The following is an 18,679-nucleotide window of genomic DNA, read 5'->3' on the forward strand; positions in this document are numbered from 1 at the left end:
GATTTTGAAATTGTACATGTTACCTAGCACTTTTGAAATGTTTTCTCTACTAATTTTATGATGCAAATTCTTAATCCTGACTGAAATTAAGGATTCTAATACTCATTACAAAACTACTTTTCTAGCATTCATTAGACCAACAAAGATGGGAATAATTTATATGCTCTATTATTCCATGTTTCCATGACTTCAAAAAAGAAAATGAAATTGAGTTATCACAGAATTCTGAAGCCAGGGATATACCTTAGATCTCACGTAGTTCAACTCACTCCCAGATACTTCACGACAGAGTGGGAACCCCAAAGGACACACGGTGATTCCTAGGCCAGAGTTCTTTACACTGGACCCTTATTGTCTTGGCCACACACACACACACACACACACACACACACACACACGACATTAGTAATAGTACACACACACACACACGACATTAGTAATAGTACACACACACACACACACACACACGACATTAGTAATAGTAGTTGTGAATTACAGAGTCTCAGATTTTCAAGAAATCTTAAAGGTTTGTAACACCGAACTGCTATCCACTGAAGTGTGACCAGATCATTAGCCTTTGCTTAAAAATAAACTAGATTCATAATTAGATACAACACTACTCTTTCTCATGAAAAAAATCTCAATCCTCTTCACGTTTGAAGGTCTAATCTCATTGTTTTAAATAACAGCATACATTAATAAAGATCTCAAGATAAAATTTTTAAAAAACACAGCTAATAAGAGAAAAAGGTATATAAAAAGTTTTCTGCCAGAACATAAATGTTTTTAACACAGAATGACTAAACCAGTTATTATAAATGTATCAAGCACCAAACCTGCTTAGACACATACAGTCCTACTCATGTGTACAGTACCTAAATGTTAATGAAAAGAAGAAAATTATGCTCAAAAGATCACAATTAAATCACAAAGGTGATGAACTTAAAAAGAAGGCAGTGAATTATTGAGAACCAAGGATTAAGCTTGCTCTCAATTATTTATAACATATTGGTAAATAACCATTTCTCCTCAGGTGACAGAACACACAATTTTAAGAGCAGCCTTCAGGGAAACATGCTGCAGGGGCTCCAAGTACAGCCTGGCTTGTCCTATATGAAACAGCACATTGTCATCAAAGTGAAAAAGAACAGACTGATGAGACCATATGTCTCTTGGCTCTTCATCATTGTCTCCATATTCTAATGGGCGTGAATAACTTAGCAGACTGCCAGCGAAAGTCTGAGAGATAAATGTGGTCCAAAGAATCTTCTTATCTACTTGCCCATCAGTTCTCCAAGTGTGAAGAGATTTCATCCTTTTATAATAATGCTAAAAGGCTGTTCTGTGTCTGAATCATTATTTAACGACACCAACAATCTGTCACATTGAATATAGAAATAGCCAAAGCTCTGTAATTCATCAGGAAAAGGAAACCTAAAAATAGACTCCAACTGATTACATTATTTATAAAGGTGAAACTTCCTTAGATACCGGTAATTACTTTAAAGGATGGCAGCAACCATGCAGAGCCAATTGCTCAAAGTGCTTCCTAATGAAACACTGGCTCTTTCATTTATATGACGTATGTCTTTTCAAATTCTAGAAAGTTCTCTGCCATTTTTTCTTTGAATATGACCTCTTCCTCATCCTCTCTTTTTTTCTCCTTCTGGAAATCCTCCTATCGGATTATCAAATGGTTCTCATTTTATTCTTCACGTCTCAACTTCTCTTTCATATTTTCTACTGCTTTATATCTGCCGTGTGTAAGCTAACTTTTTCAGGTTAGTCTTCATCACGAATTCATTGGTCAGTCACATCTAATCACACTTTAATCAAACCTTGAGTTTTTTGTTTTTCAATTTTAGAGACAATACTTTTCATTCCTAGAAGTTCTATTTATCCTTTTCAAATGTGCCTGAACTTTTGGATAGTGTGTCTTTTTTCATATTTTCAATTCCTTCTCTTACGTTTTTAGTCATTTTAAACAGACATTTTTATGTATCTAATAATTCCCAACTGACTGAAGTTCTTGGAGATCTAGTCCTGCTGCTTGTTATGTCCACCAATTTTTGCTCCTAAAAGACTGCTTCCTTGTGCATTATTAAATTTGAGATTGTGAACTCTTGGAAAGCGGGCTGTATCTGGGAATCTTGTGTGGCTTGGATTAGATGCAGCGTCCTTCCAGAATAACGGCTTCTGCCAGGTACCCCAGGAAGACCATCAGCCCAGGACCACCTTACCTTTTCCTGTGGGTTCAGAAAATGCAAGTACTATAAATTTGGACCCCAAAGCCTCATGAGGACAGGCCCATGAGAGCAAATTTTCAAGGGAGTAGGCATTCTTATTCCAAATAGATCTCAAGTCACACAAATAAATTTGCCTATCAAATGGCATTAAAACCCATTCACATGTTGACAACTCTCAAATTTCTATGTCTAAGCCAGACTTCATTCCTGAACTTCAACTCCTACAACCAAGTGTCTACTGAACATCTTCCCTTGAACGTCTAGTAAGCATCTCAAACGTTACCACATCCAAACCTGAATCTAATTTTTGATTTCCATCCCTCCCTCTCCCCCCACCCCAAAAACACCTGTTCCCCATCTCAGCTATTCCAGTCTTCTAGGCCCAGTGGGGCACGTGGCTTCAAGTCTCACTCTCTACTCTGGACGCTGCTGACACTTGGTGGCTCCTAACTCTTGAGTTAAAGCTCAACTTACTTTTAAAAGATTTGTTTTATAACATTACATCCAGTAGTGAGGAGAAGCTTTTTCCCATCTACTTAGATGGTCATATTGACTACAAGTCCTCAGCACTGGCTTTTTTTTTTGGGGGGGGACGGCGGGGGGGATTGGCCCTGAGCTAACATCTGTTGCCAATCTTCCTCTTTTTGCTTGAGGAAGATTGGTCCTAACCTAACATCTGTGCCAACCTTCCTCTATTTTGCACATAGGACGCCATCACAGCATGGTTTGATGAGCAGTGTATAGGTCTGCACCTGGGATCCAAACCCGTGAACACTGGGCCACTGAAGCGGAGCGCGCGAACTCAACCACTACGCGCGCGAACTCAACCACTACGCCACCAGGCCAGCTCCCAGCATTGATTTTCTAAATGTGAACAGGCAAATGGGCCTACTTAAATTCTCTATAGTTAGCTTTTGATACCAGAATGTTCCTAGGTTCCATTGAGCACTGTTCCATTCAGTGTAATGCTACTAACACAGCTCAAGAAAGCACACAGAAACCAGCGCCTAAAAAATAACCATGAGTGTGGGTATATCTTGGCTTTAGGATAAGGACCCTCACAGACTGACAAACTGCAGATTGCAATTCAAGATCCTTCCTATAACCTATCTTACCTCACACCCACTATGCCCTTAATGCAGCCAGAACTACCTGCTATTACTAAAATATATGTCGTGACATCTCACTTCTAAGATTTTGCCCATATTGTTTACACTACCTAGAATATCCTTCATTCTCACTACTTTTTTTTTTTTTTTAAAGCCCATTTATTCTACAAGGACCAGCTCCAATAGTACCTCATCTGCAAAGCCTTCTCAGATCCCTGTCACATTTCCTGCTTTTGGCTTACTCTCTCTTCTGCCAATATATTTACTAACTGACTACTTACAGTGCTATTGGGTCTGCTCCATTACTATGCTAGTCATAACAGGGAAAGGAGATCTATCAAAACTCAGACGTATTCCCCTTGAGGAACAGAATTAAGTAATGCTTCCAATCACACGTGGTATCTAGCACATGAAGGACCAGTCATAGTCATCTGGATAGCCCCACTGCACCATACCTCTTAACCTCCATATTGGCCCAATCCATAGTCCCAAACTCCTGCTGTGAGGCCCATTCTGTAATCTATCTTGTTGCCTTTCCTAGCACCCCTGTCTCCCTCAAAGAACTGGGGCCTTCTCCCAAACTCCCAAGCTCATTTGGCTTGGGTTCTGAAGTAAATACTGCAGCCCTCTTCCTGATCCCCACACTTGTCATCACTGGTAGTAGTGATGCCGTGAATGCCTCCATCTCCTGCAATCACAACATAACTCTGTCAGACTCGGAATTCTTGCCCACTGCCTAAACTCTCTCCATGCTATTTTATAAGCACTAGACTGGACCACTCTATATCAACGTTTGCCTGGATGACATCTGTGCCCACCAAAACACATACGAATACCCTAGAAGTCCTTGCCACAGCTAGTCTCTGGAATCAGACAAGTTCTCCCAGGCCACGTCCTTCATTCTCAACTCACTCTTCCCTCCTCTCTGTCCATTTTTACACTTGGCTCACCATTTCTCAAGCAGCATAATAATGGCTGTGGGGAATTCATCTGGTCACTATAATTTCTCTGTACATCTGTTGAACAATCCCTAATAGGGACCGGAGACTCATCCACTTTCCTCCACGAAAGTTTAACATGTTGAGAATGAGTAGAGCATAGGGAAAGACGGTTACACAGGGTGCTAAAAGATGCTGTCCTCGGGGCTGGCCTGGTGGCGTAGTGGTTAAGTTTGCGTACTCTGCTTCAGCGGCCTGGGCTTTGCAGGTTCGGATCCCAGGCGTGGACCTAGACACTGCTCATCAAGCCATGCTGTGGTGGCAACCCACATACAAAGTGGAAGAAGACTGGCACAGATGTTAGCTCAGGGTCAATCTTCCTCAAGCAAAAATAAAAAAGAAGCTGTCCTCCCAGGAGGGGAGAGGCCTGCTACTCCACCACCACATGTGGCAATGACCAGAGTAAGAAAAAAGAAAAAGAAGGCAGCTGCCAGAAAAATAAAAGGTCTCCTTCCCCAACTTCTTTCACAGGAACTGTTCCTTTGCGCTGCATTACGAACACTGCAGCACATTCACCTCTTTGGCCCTCACAGTCTTAGTCTTATTTTCTAAGCACCATATTGAGCACTTAAATCTGGCAAAATGGTTGCTATAAACAGTAGACTAATATAGCTTTATAGGTAGTATTGTAGCAAATATTTTCTTGGTAATAGCAACATTCTAATTCACCTGGAGCTTACAAAAAGGAGAGGAAAAAGTAGTTTCTCACTCCAAATTAAATCTCAAAGGCTATTTATTGATTGTATGACTTTTAAAAATATATACTATTACAAAAATTTCAAACATATACAAAAGTAGTGAGGAAAGTTAATGAAGCCACACATACCTTTCATCCAATTTAAACAATTGTCAACTGATTCACAGTCTTGCTTCATCTCTGTCCTGCCCCATCCTTTTATCCACCACCAGAGTTATTGTGAAGTTAATCCCAGACAATCATTTCATACATAAGGATTTCAACTCATCTCTCTTAATAAGATTTTTAAAAAAATATAACCACAATATCACTAAACCTCTAAAATGATTAATTCTTTAATATCATTAAATATACCATTTTCAAATGTCCCCAAATGTTTTATTGGCTTGAATCATAATCAAAATATGGTCCGAACATTGGAATTGGTCTCTTAATCTCTTTCAAGCTATAGGTTCCCCTCCCTCCTTCCTTTGCCCACCCCCTCCTGCCCCTTGAAATTGATTTGTTGAAGGAACTGGCCTGTGGAATTCCTCACAGTCTGAGTTTTGCTCATATACTCCTCATGGTGTCATTGAGTTCATCCCTCTTTCCCTGGTATTTCCTGGAAAATGGTAGGTAGAGCTACAGGCTTGATCATATCCAGTTCTGGCAAGACAACTTCGTATCTGGCGTCTGGGTGTACTAACATCAGGAAGCATGTAATATCTGGTTTTCTCTCTTTTTGTGTTATTAGCAGCCACTGATAATCACTGGTTATATCCTTCACTTCATTAGAAGATGCAAAATGGTGATACAGTAACATTCTATCACTCCTCTATCTTTTAAGAGTTGGGATATGCTAACAATGAGAAACTTATTCTCATCAACTATTGGTTATCCTGAGCTACAGTTAAGATTGGAAAGGCAGGGAAAAAAAACTTGAGTCTTTCCACTGATTACCAGTTTTCAAAATGAGTTAATTTACTAGCATCCTTCAAAGAAGAACAATAATTAGTAGTTTTTTTCTTTAGTATTATTGTGAACTTTGGATTCGAATACATTTCATGTGTTTCAATACACTGCACTCATTCTCCTTACTGACCATCAGGTTGCCCCATCTTTAGCTCCTGAGTCCTTTAGGATGTCCTCGGGAGTTCTCATAGCCTCTTCGCCTTCTAAATTGACAAGATGTTCCAAGCTCATCTTGTACCTACATTTCCTGCCCAGAACTGGAAGCAGCTATTTTCCAAGGATCTTTAGTTCACTTTAGTGGGAGTTGGCATTTACAGACTACAGTCTGGTTGCTAGGGGTGCTCACTGCTACTGGGCTGGTCCTTTTTCCAGGCTCTGCTAGCAAAAGAGCTGGAAAATTCATCATCACAAGATCGCTCCTTGACTTTAGCTATCTTTTAACTGTCTCTCCTTTAAACCACACCAAAAGTCTGGGTTCCCTGTGATATCATCTTAATCACTATATTTTCTTTATCCCATTAAATACACACAAAAGCCTTAGAATAACAATACCAACATAACCACTTTACGATTACACTAAACAGTTTAGGATTTTTTTTTTTTGAGATGTCTTTGTCCTTCAGTTATTATCTATTAGGGATACATGGTCAAGTTTACTGAGATTTGAAATAATCCCTCTCTGTATGGTTACATCAGCCACTCAATATATAATTAGATTCATCTGTTTCATTTTGTTTCCACTTTTGGGGATCTTTTAAATTTTAATTTTGTTTTAAAATTATTCAAAATATGTATATGGTTCCAAAGTTAAAGAAACGAAACAAGATATATTCAGAGAAGTTTAGCTTCCACTTTCTCCACCACACTGTTCCCTCCAGTGGTTACTCTCTAGGTAACCATTTGTTGTTCAATTTTCGTTTTATCCTTTCTTTTTAATTTTTCAAATACTAGTACTCCCATCCCTTTCTTCAATGAATGATACATACTATACCTACTTGTCTCCACTCTGCTATTTTCCCTGAAGATCACTCTACAGTAGTATAAACAGATACTCTTCATTTCGTTTTATATTGTGGATGCAGCATAAGTTATTCAGCAAATCCGGTATTGATCAACATTTGGGTTGTTTCCACCTTTTGCTATTATTTGCTGTATCTAACCATTTGTTCATGTATCTTGACTATTTTCCTACTGAGTTGACAGTTTTCGTATTCTCCAGTTTTGGGGGATATTAACCCTTTGTGATAAAAATTGCAAATACCCTTTCTAATTTGTCACTTCTTTTTTTACTTCACTTATTGTGTTTTCAGCTATACTAAAGTTATTATTTTTATCATCAAATTTATCAATATACCCTTACTGCATCTGGATTTTCAGTTGTAGTTAGGGTGTTTATTCCACTTCCAAGTTCAGAGGAATTCACCAATTTTTTTCATAGTACTTGGATGGTTTCATTTTTGTACATGTCTGATTCATTTGTAATTTTTCCTTGGCAGAGTACAAAGAATAAATATGAGATCACCTTCCTTCATTAGACACTAAACACCCATGCGCAGCTGAGTCTACTTCCTCATTTTCTATTTGGTTCTATTAGTCTGTCTTTTTAAGCACCAATACTACACTTTTAATTATGGGGGCTTAACAATATGTTTCGATATCTAGTAGGGCTATAACCTTCCTCCACTGCTCTTCTTTTGAGAGCCTTCCTTATTACTCTTATTTGTTCTTTCCAATGAAATTTATAATCAACTTGCCTAGCCCAGGAAAAACACACATACACACACACACACACACACACACACACGACAAACACACAGAATCATCATAAAGTTATAAATTAACTTAAGGGGATCAACAAATTTATGATGTTGAAACTAAAAGCTAAGTATGAGGAGTAAAACTTAGAAAAAAGCCTTAAAATATTTTACCAATCTCCGCTTGTGAAAAGATAGGGGTTAAACCCAGAAAATCTTTGCTACATTACCATGGGAAAATTTTATTTAAACAAACTTAGATTAACTATTAAACGAATCCAATTTATCTCATATATATCACGTACTATGTAATACAACTCATTAGAAAAAAACCAAAATGGTCAAAATAACACAAAGCATCAGTAATATACTTGCTCACCTTCCTTTTTCAGCCATTTCACAATGTTCCCTTCCTCCATTGTAGGAGACAGTGATGGCATTAGTATCTTAATAGGATCAGCTGGAAGTAAAAAAAAGGAAAGATTAGCCACAACAAAATAATGTACTTCCTGAGGCATCAATCAAAAGTTCAAGTAAATTAATATCAAATTCAATTTGAAAAAGAAAATATTCTGAAGTCTAAAAGACTTCCAACCGATCAAACTAAGCGTCCAGTAAACAGTATGGAAACATAAAATTCTCAACTTTTTAAAAATAACACTCTGGAATACTTTCAACTCCTAGTCCTCTATGCTTTTTTGCTTTTTTTTTTTTTTTTTTTGCTGAGGAAGACTAGCCCTGAGCTAACATTTGTTACCAATCTTCCTCTATTTTGTATGCGGGTTGCTACTTCGGTCTGCGCTGGGGAACCGAACCTACAAACCCAGTCTGCTGAAGCAGAGCGCACCAACCTTAACCAGTAGGCCATGGGGCCAGCCCTCCTCTATGCATACTTTTAAGCTAGGTGCTTAAAAGATTAAAAACAAAAATTTTGACTTATGTTTCATCTTCTTCCCCTTTTGTTGCTGAAAAAAATATTTACAAGTAAAATGACCAGAGGAAAAGATAAATAAGAAAATAATAATAAAAAAAACTAGGGTTCTGACAACTTAAAACAAAATAATCAAATCAGACTTTAAGAAATTGGCTGCATTTTCATTTTCCTCTGATATTATACTCTTCAAGAATGAAAGGTTCTTACTGATAAGTGTGAATGAAAGGAAAAGTTTGTCTTGTCAAGGATGATTAACCTAAGTAGTTAATCTCAAATAATGTTCCATTCCACAACTCACCGGGGACCCACAAAGGCAGACTCAAACCAGGACAGCCTCTCAATGACACACAGCTGCTTTCCCTAGGTATCCACAAAGGAGACACTCCCGCTATTTGGCCAGATGGGGTTCCCAGTAGTCATCTGCTGCCCAAGACCATAACAAACAGCACACAGCTGTTAGATGACAAACTTATGTGAAGTTTGTACTAATAAAATAGTTAACAGCATGCGCCAGCTCTTAGCAGTAGCCATGGTAACAAATTACCTTCCCTGAAATCTTCCACTGAACCTAGTCTCTCCTCAGATTATTCAATTCTGTGACGCCAAAAAGCAAAACAATGCACCATATCTAACATATTTCAAATGTGGAAGAGGGTAGAATGGGGCTTCTTTTTTTTTCCATTGACGCTTTAGGGTTAAAAGGAAGGGAACTGAATACTAATGTTAAATGAGGTTAAGTATTTCCTTTGGGAAACTGAACTAATTTTACTGTCATTTCAAATGGAGAGTTCCTATGGCTTTACGGTAAAGGAGTTTCATCTCGGAAGTATTTCGAAGGAAGCTTCTGTCCCCTCTCCCCTTTTCCTTCTCTCCTCTCTAAAGAACTGGGAAATGGACCCAAGCATACATACCTGCCTTTCAGCCTTTTCCTCATTTTGTTTTAAGACTTGCCTGCCAATAGGGAACCTGCATTTTCCTTGCAGCTCTTCTATGTGCTAGGCCTAAATGCACCTGCCTTTCAAAGGCAGACAGCAAGCCCACCTCTCTCTGTCGCCATCAGGGCCCAGTGGGCGTGAGGAAGCAATTCAGGTCTGTGTGTTTGTTTTGTATATACAAACTTTCCCTCTCAAACAAAAGCCCAAAGTGTAAATATAGGGTTGTACTGGGAAGTCCAACTGTACAAGGCCACAGATCTAAGTCGCATTTTCCAATCCAACAAAACCGTCAGCATCAAGACTGTTACTTTGATCTCCATCTGTCTGACTTTTTTGCCTCTGTCTCAATCGGTACCAAACTCCAAGAAGAGTAGAAAAGTAGACTTATCAATCCTAATACCCCAAAAATGATAGAGCCCAAACCAATTTCATCAATGAGAAAACTACAATCCATTGATTAAAGGATTTGAATTCTGTCTGCCTAACTCTCAAGGCTGTACTCTACTACACGGCACTACCTCTCATCATTAATCGATGATCCTTACAAATATGGATCATCAGTTAATCACTGGTTATTCACAGCCTACTCACTCAGAAATTCAAACACAGCAAACCAGACATATCAAGTCCACGTGAGCATTCTTCATATGTCCAGTCAAACATCTTAATAAACACTTTCCCTACCTTGGGCATAAAGAACTCCTGTACTAAGAAACCACTTTTACTACTGACAATGAATATTTTGAATGTAGAAGAGAACAGGTCATTGTTAAGTGCATTATATCTTGGAATTAAGGGAGGAAAAATAGCCACAATGAGTTTCCTGACTCCTGACTTATTATTAAAACATACAATTATCTCAGAAGAGCCTGGAGAACACAGGCCAACAGCTCCTGTGCACTACGTCTCTCAGTAACTTTCACCACTACAGTTTCATTTAACTTGCAAGCTGCCTCTAGTTGAAATGCAAATTATGACTGGAACATAGCTTAAAATATCTTCCCATATTTTCTTTAGTAAAATGAGTTCTTGTGGATTAAAAGAGGCACATTAAGACACTGAACAGGTAGAAAATAATGCAAACTACTATGCACAACCTCAGGGCACTGCAGTCTAGGAAACACTGGAGCAGTAACCTCCTGAGTGAATGAGACTGAGGGAAGTGGGCTTAGGAAAGTACACACAGGCAAACTTTGTTTTGATACACTGGAACATCAGCGATGCATCTCCAAACCCAAACCTAACAAGCCTACACTTGACTGCAAGAGTTCTTCCAAAGTGCTCAAAGCTTGATACTCGACACATTTGGAAAGGATAAAATGAGCTGTCTAATCCCCTACATTATGTTGTGTCTATTATCTTTTCCACTTTTTACACGGTTTGATGAAGAAAACAAAAACATTTGCCTAAAGAATGTATAGCCAGCTCAAGCCTCAGCATTTAATCTTTTTAAGGGTCATAATGACAAATAGGATTAAAAAAAAAAAAGTAAACAGACAAACAAACAAAAACTATCTTCTAATAGCATCCTAACAAGAGGCCAGCCTCTTCTTGAAAAGCATAGCTTAAAACAAGTCCCAATATGATGCTTCTTTTAAAACGTTCAAGCCTGGCATTATGAGATGGAATATTTCATAATCACATACACATTAAATTTATACATCAAATAGAGTTCCACTACAAAGAAGCAAAAGAAATGGACTTCACCGAGTCTATGACCAGATTCCAATTTATGACAAACACTAAATTGATTCTCTCAACACAAAGGCTCTCTTCAGTATTTTTACACTTGGTTCTGGTTGCCATGATACAATTCACATTTATTTTATGAGTCTATCTCCTACTATAATCTCTCACCTACAAGACCTTCACATTTCCATTACTCCTGACATTAAGGACTATATTATGAAACTTTTACATTTATTGAGTATTATTTTCCAAATTACCACATCAAAAACCTCAAAAATTTTCATATTTTAAAAGTCAAAAGAACAATCATTCCTCATACAATCACCCTTCATGGATGCATTGAAATTGCTTTTCTGAATAATGGCAATAAAGTATAAAAATTCTGTAATAGATCAGTGTCCTTACTCTGGAACGAAGGTCACAAAAACCAGACAGACGTTTTGGATATCTCCATTACTCACTTCTACCCCTTGATTGATTGTACTGGCTTACTAGGCAGAGCAAAACATGCAATGTATTTTCTGATTAATCTAACCAATCTATCTGCAGACTCTCATGCTAGAAAATCATTTCAAAATGTAAGCATTAATTTATTAATACTGGTACGTATTCATTCTAGTGTATGCTCTTTCCACTGGAACATTATACACATCTTTTCCAAATGTACTTTTCCAGTGGGAAAGTAATTATACAATCATAATACCAGTTCTGAGTGACAGGGCTGCAAATAACTAACATTTACACTTTATGGTCAATTCTATTAAGACATTATGGGCTTTTCTAGACTCCTTGTAATTTTAACCTATACCCAATATTGTTTAATTTTATTAGCAATTAAATACAGCTTCCCTTTTCATTCCAGTAAGCAGTACATTCTACCTCTCTCCTGTCAAATTGAGGAGGCCTTGAAACGTGCACCAATTATATTTCCTACTAACGACTGGGCACAACCACAGGTGAGAATAAAGGAAATGTGCTTTTTTTCTCCACTGATCATACGAGTTATTTCAATTAGTGCTCAAAAAAAAAATACCCAAAATTTAGTTAGAATTTAACCCTTTTGTAGTCATTTTAGTGTTCTATTCCTTTTTATCAAGCTAATAAATTATATCTAATGGCTTATAAAATCTGCCCTCCCATAGGAGTTAAAAATCATATTTAAAATTTAAGATAACTACAGTAATGTGAAATTCCAGCTTATATTTAAACATACTGATTTTAAAAGTAGAGTCTCACAAATCATTACAACTGTCTTAATCTTTTTTCGTGCCTCAATAGAACGATACAATAAATAAAACTTTTTGCTTAGTATATTGCTGCTTTGCCTTCCATACTGAGCACATAAGCAATCTATCAGTGAATTTTACAGCAGTTTCTCTAAGTAATTGCTACATTTCTTCAGATTCACTCTTCCCCTCTTTCTATAGCATAATGCTGTCTTCAACTTCAAATATGGTACACTAATCTAATTCTGATTTCTTGTTTCCTAAAGTATTTCTTTTATCCAAGAGTAAAACACTCATACTTCAGCAAAATGAATTATATCAAAGTTTTAAATTGATGATCTATACACCAATTGTAAAAGGTCTCCAGATTAAAAAAAATAAAAAGATTAATATAAGCAAACTCTTAAAATACAAATGCAGAACGAATTGCTTTGTGGCTAATACGAAGCAGATCTAAGCTCTATTACTCTGACTAAAGTAACTAAGGAAATTCAGCAATTTACACATGGTACTGCTTGAGTGTCATGCTCCAGTCCATTTATACAACTATAATCCAAACACACAAAAATCATGAAATGAAGACAGAGCAAATGAAGAAGTAAATTACCCAGCACTTACTTAGTGTGGCTCCCTGTTTCTAACATTAATCTGCTTTTTCTCTATTAGGGAGAGATGCTGCTCATTTAATCACCTCTCTTTCCAATGCAAGAATTCATTAAATAAAATTGAATCTTTAAAATTTCCATTCAAATAAAACAATTCTGCCATCTGCAGGCTGGATGAAATAAAGCCAAATGAAGTACAGGTAATTTAACAGTCAACACCAGGGCACAATAATACTCACACTACAGTTTTACATACAGGCACCTAAAGTTTTTTTTTTTTTTTTTTAAATCAGTGCTTGTCATATGAGTCTTCTTTGTTTAAATAGTTATTTTGGTGTGGTACTGGTGTAAGAATAGATTGAAAATGTCAATGGATAACAACAGAAAATGTATGCACAGTAGTTTGTTTGAAAATAGCATTTACAGGTCTTGGCATGGTAACAAACATATAAAAGATGTCCCACAAACAGTATATGACATAACCCAATTTCCACCTGATTCGCCTGTACACAAAGACTGAAAAGATAGCCTCTAAAATGACAATAGTGTTATCTCCAGTTGGTGATATTATTATAAGTGCTTTTTATTTCTTTTGTTTCTTATAAGCTACATTTTAACAATTTTCTACAATAAATTTATCCAATTTCACTCCCTCCCCAAAACTTATCTAACACCAAGTAAAAAATGTGCCTTTGTTTTTCCTATTTTTAGACAAAAACCAAAAAAGACAGGGAGAAAAGGAACAAGAGCACACAATATTGGAAGCAGAGAAGTAAAGAGATGAGTAATAATTGACTAAAGAGACTCTAGAGAGCCAAATCCTAAGCCAGCAGTGGGGAAAGCTGAGATGATCAACCTGGTTGATACACAGAATCCCCCAAAAGCCCAGGAACTGGCAGTACTGAGGAAATGGGGGGCAGATTTGGGTGAATGCCTTTAGAGATGCAGTTAGATACCTGGATCCTCTTCGTCAGTCCAGTGCTGGTAACAGCCCCAACCTCATTCAACGGCAGACTGAAGACTGGACTCTGGAGAAGGAAGAGAGGGGACCTTTGGAATGGACGTTCAGCCTACATACCTGGGGATAGACAGACCACTGCAAAAATAAGTTTACTGAGAGATTATCTAATGTGACTGACAATACAGAATATTGTGCTCAGACCCTATCAGATGGTGTGGGATGATTTAGCAATAGCTACAGACAAAACTAAAGAAAAAATTTAAAAGGCAACAAATAGGGAGCGGGAAAACACCAGAAGAAAGCTAAGAGACAAAACGTGCTGTTTCTAAGGAGGAAGACCACTGGGGAAGGCGGGAGAGAGGGGTCCGAGACCCCTGTATTTATAAGCCTTTTAGTGTTATTTGACTATTTAAACGATATGCGTGTATTACTGTGTTAAAATATATATTTTATTATTTAATAAAATGATTTCTTTTTAAAAAAGTTAAGAAGCAGCAGTATACCATCGTGATTTAGATAACAGACACTGGAGCCAAACCGCCTCTGTTCAAATTACAGATGCTCACTGACACGTTACCTAGTCATTCTGCACCTCGGTTGCCTGTTGCGTAACATACAGAGTTTTGTAAGAATTAAATAAGGTAACACCTGCAAAGTCATTACAACGGGGCCTGGCAAAGAGTAAGTCTGTCTCAAAAATGCTAACTATTTATTATCGATAGGCAGTACAGACAAAAGAGGGTGGACTCTGAAGGTATCCGGACAGTTGGCTCGATGTGTCACAATATCCCACTTCATAATTCCTTTCTCAAGAAGAGGGATGGATTCACAGGTTCCTTTCACCTTCCCAGACTAAACCTGCAGGGTTCCTTTTTACCCTCTCCTTTACCTAACGCAGCCTCGTTCCCACAGCTCAAGTACAGTAACTCTTGATTGCTGTGGTAACGGTATGGCACAACTGAAACCCAAACTCGCACTAAAATCACTGGCCAACATTTTGCCCTCAGTGGTGCTGTCATAATGTTCACCACCAAAGCCAAAGGGCACATCAGGCATTCAACAAACGCCTACTGAGCTCCTGCTATCCTAGCCCTAGCGCAACACAAGACCAGCATCCTGACCTCAAAAGGGGTACAGTTTAAACAGGAAGCCAAGATAAATAAACAAGTACTAGAGGGGAGTATATAAAAGTGCCCTGAGAACACCAAAGAGCTATGAGAGCTGAGATTCTAGATCAGAAACGAAAAACAAAAAAAAATCTGTGCCAGTACCACTTCATAATCACTAGAATGGCTAGCATCAAAAACCGGAAAGCAAGTATTAGCAAGAGGTGGAGAAACTGGAACCCTTGTGCGCTGTTGGTGGGAAAGTAACATGGTGCAGCCACTGTGGAAAACAACATGACAGTTCCTCAAAAAGTTAAACACAGAATTACCACTTGATCAAGCAATCCCACCTGTGGATATATACCCGAAAGAACTGAAAGCAGGAACTCGAACAGGTATTTGCACACTGTGTTCATAGATAGCAGCATTGCTCACAATAGCCAAAGGGTGGAAACAACCCGAATGTCCATTGGCAGATGAACGGATAAACAAAATGTGGTACATACATATAATAAAATACGATCAGCCTTAGCAAGGAATGAAATCCAGATACCTGCAACAACATGGATGAAACCCGAAGACGTTATGCTAAGTGAAATAAGCAAGAGGCAAAAAGACAAATATTTTATGATTCCGCTTTTATGAGGTACCTAGAATAGGCAAATTCATAGAGACAGAAAGTAGAACAGTGCTTCCCAGGGGCTGGGAGGAGGAGAAGGGAAAGTTATTGTTTAACGAGTACAGAGTTTCAGTTTGGGAAGAGGAAAAGGTTCTGGAGATGGATGGTGATGGTTGCACAAAAGTGAATGTTCTTAATGCCACAGAACTGTACGCCTAAAAATAGTTCAAATGATAAATTTTATAATAAAAAATTTTATTTAAAAAAATCTGTGCTAGGCAAATAAAATAAGGTGAGGGGCACATCACATGCAAATAAACAGAGGTGGGAATCATAGCTTAGTTTAGCTGACAAGCAGAATATAATGAAAATGAAAAGTGCACCACGTAAATTAAAGTATGTTGGGACTAATACCTTATAGTAGCTACAGTACTTTATAATACACTTTAATACCTAGCTAATGGGTCTGACGTTATTTAAACAGCATGGAAAGCCACGAAGAAATTTTTGAGCAAGTAAAAGAAATAACTACAATAAAAAACTGAACTTGTTTGTAGTTCCACATATACGGCTATGTTCACAAGTCTACAATTTACGGAAAAAAAACTGCACATGCTTTGAGATGGTCACAACTACAAAGCTAAAATAACGGCATTTTAAGTACAAAGTGAAGATACCCATGAATGTGTTACCTGTTCTCCTTTCCTCACTTAGACCGTGTGACCTGAGAGACTGAAAAGGCATCTAGGAACCAGATCCTTCTAAATGTCTGGGCTTCATCCCAACAGTGGTAGTGAGAAATGGAAGGGTTTTAAGCCAGGGAGTAGGCACTTCTGGAAGATCTTTTCACGGCACAGGTGTGGAGTGGAGAAGGAAAGAGACAAGAAGACCTGTTTGTTCATTTATTCAACAAGTATTTATTCAGTGCCTATGAGGTGCTAGCTAGGTGTTCTTCTAGGGGTTGGAGATATCAAAAGTAAAGAAAAACATAAAAATCCTGACTTTCATGGAGCTTACATTCTAAAGAGGGGAGACAGAAAATAAACAATACGCGACGTCTAGGGGTGATGCGGACTAAGAAAAGAAAGGAAGGTAGGGGACCATGCTGCAGTAGAGGAGCTATTTTATCAGTTGATCAGAGGAGACCTCCTCTGATAAAGCGAACACAGCTGAATGGGGGAAGCAACACAAATCTCTGACAGGACAGCCTTCTAAATAGGGGAAAGAGCAAGCACAAAGAATGAGCATGTGCTTCCTATGTTCAAAACACACCAAGGGAGCCAGCATGCTGGAGTGGAGTGAGCAAGTGAGTGAGTGAGGAGTGGCATAGTAAGAGCTGAGGTCAGAGAGGTGGAGGATTCCTATCATATTGGGCCTTGTAACCAGAGTAACCACTTCAGATTTTATTCTGAGTTTAATGCGAAGCTCTTCGAGGGTTTTCAGCAGAGGAGTGGCATGATCTGATTTATCATTTAAAAGAAGCACTCTGAAAGTTGCATGGAGACAGTCTGTACTGGGCCAAGGGTGGTGGGAGGGGCATCTATTGGGACACTGCTGCAATAATCTAGATTAAAGGTGGTGGTAGCTTGGACCAGTCTAGTTGGTAGCAGTAGAAGCGGTAAGGAGAGGTCAGATTACATTTATAAGGTAGAGCCAACAAGAATTTCTGATAGACTGGATGTGGCATATGAAAGTCAGAGTCAAGGATGACTCAAGTTAGGAGTACACGTGAAAAAACAAAACTCAAAATTAGATGCCATAGGTCCAAAAAGAAAATCATTCTTCCCAGAAAAGTGCCCCAAGAGCCTTATAAACTACATAGACTTGATTCCTATTCATCTATTCAAATGTAGACAGAAAAATTCCACTGAAAATCAGGTCAGTTATAATCTGTGCTTACTCTTGTGTAAGGCACTGACCTAGGGATGCAATCCAGGGAAACTACACGTGAGTCTTCCAAGTGTAGAAATTATATTTGCTCTCTTCCCCTCCCTTAGCATGAGAACTACCACATATACACAATCCAGTACTTGACAGTATAAAGTGCAATGACTGATGGGTGTGAGTCAGGAGGACAGGGGCGCTATCTCCCATTTGCCCTTCCAGATCTACTGTCAATCTGCCCCCACACTACTGTATGGGCTACATCACAGGCTTCCTTGTGCGCTGGTCTCCAGTAGGGTTCAGCCAATGGGCCACATAAGCAGGAGACTGAAGGGAGAGAAGAGAGCGAGGTCAGGGTATTTATTTTCTCAGCTGCCTCCCCATGAAGTCACCTGGGGCTGGCTGGATCCTTTAACTGAGGGGCACAGCTTGAGCAGATGTCCTCCCACAGGCTCCCTCCTTTCCAGTTCTGGTAATTGCTTCCTTCCCACGCCTCGTCAGGCCTAGGGGTGGTGACAGCACCTTGCTCTAAATAGCCCCTTAATACAGCACCCTGAATTCACAAAAATGGTCACTTATTAACCTCTCCTCAAATTACTCTTTTTAAGAGTGTCATCTCTTCCCTGCCAGGACCCTATAGAAAGACTCCGGAGGGTGGCACTTAAGTAATGAGAAAGATTTCAAACCACAAGGAAAGTTATTCATTTGAAGGAACAATATGAGCAAAAGAAAGGAAAGGACAGATGTTGAGGGAAAGATGAGTGGTCTGATAAGCCTAAATGCACAAGTAAATTAACCCAAACCCAGATCTGAATCAAGATTTCCAAATTACTGGCTTTGTTGTAGTCACTTATGTCAATGTAGCCACTAGTCATTTGCTTATAGTTGGAACCCCTACATTAAAACATATCTTTCTTGTTCTCAGATATGGTAAGTATCCTTGCAAAGTAGCACAACTATTTTAT

General features: G+C 38.5%; 1 protein-coding gene across 3 annotated transcripts in view; it reads right to left on the reverse strand.

Annotated features, from left to right (window-relative positions):
- Positions 1-18,679, reverse strand: part of PDHX (pyruvate dehydrogenase complex component X) — a 71,547-nt gene that overhangs the window by 46,251 nt on the left and 6,617 nt on the right. For 2 of the 3 annotated variants that reach the window (XM_087423143.1, XM_004436860.3), the window contains exon 2: positions 8,135-8,215. In XM_087423143.1, the coding sequence (XP_087279269.1) occupies positions 8,135-8,215 (81 nt within the window). Of the gene's footprint in view, positions 1-8,134; positions 8,216-14,100; positions 14,189-18,679 lie in introns of those variants that run through there. The other variant, XM_087423144.1, reaches the window with a different exon arrangement.

This window comes from Ceratotherium simum, chromosome 34, assembly GCF_057802395.1.
Source record: "Ceratotherium simum simum isolate JZ-2026a chromosome 34, ASM5780239v1, whole genome shotgun sequence".
NCBI classification, from domain to species: domain Eukaryota; kingdom Metazoa; phylum Chordata; class Mammalia; order Perissodactyla; family Rhinocerotidae; genus Ceratotherium; species Ceratotherium simum.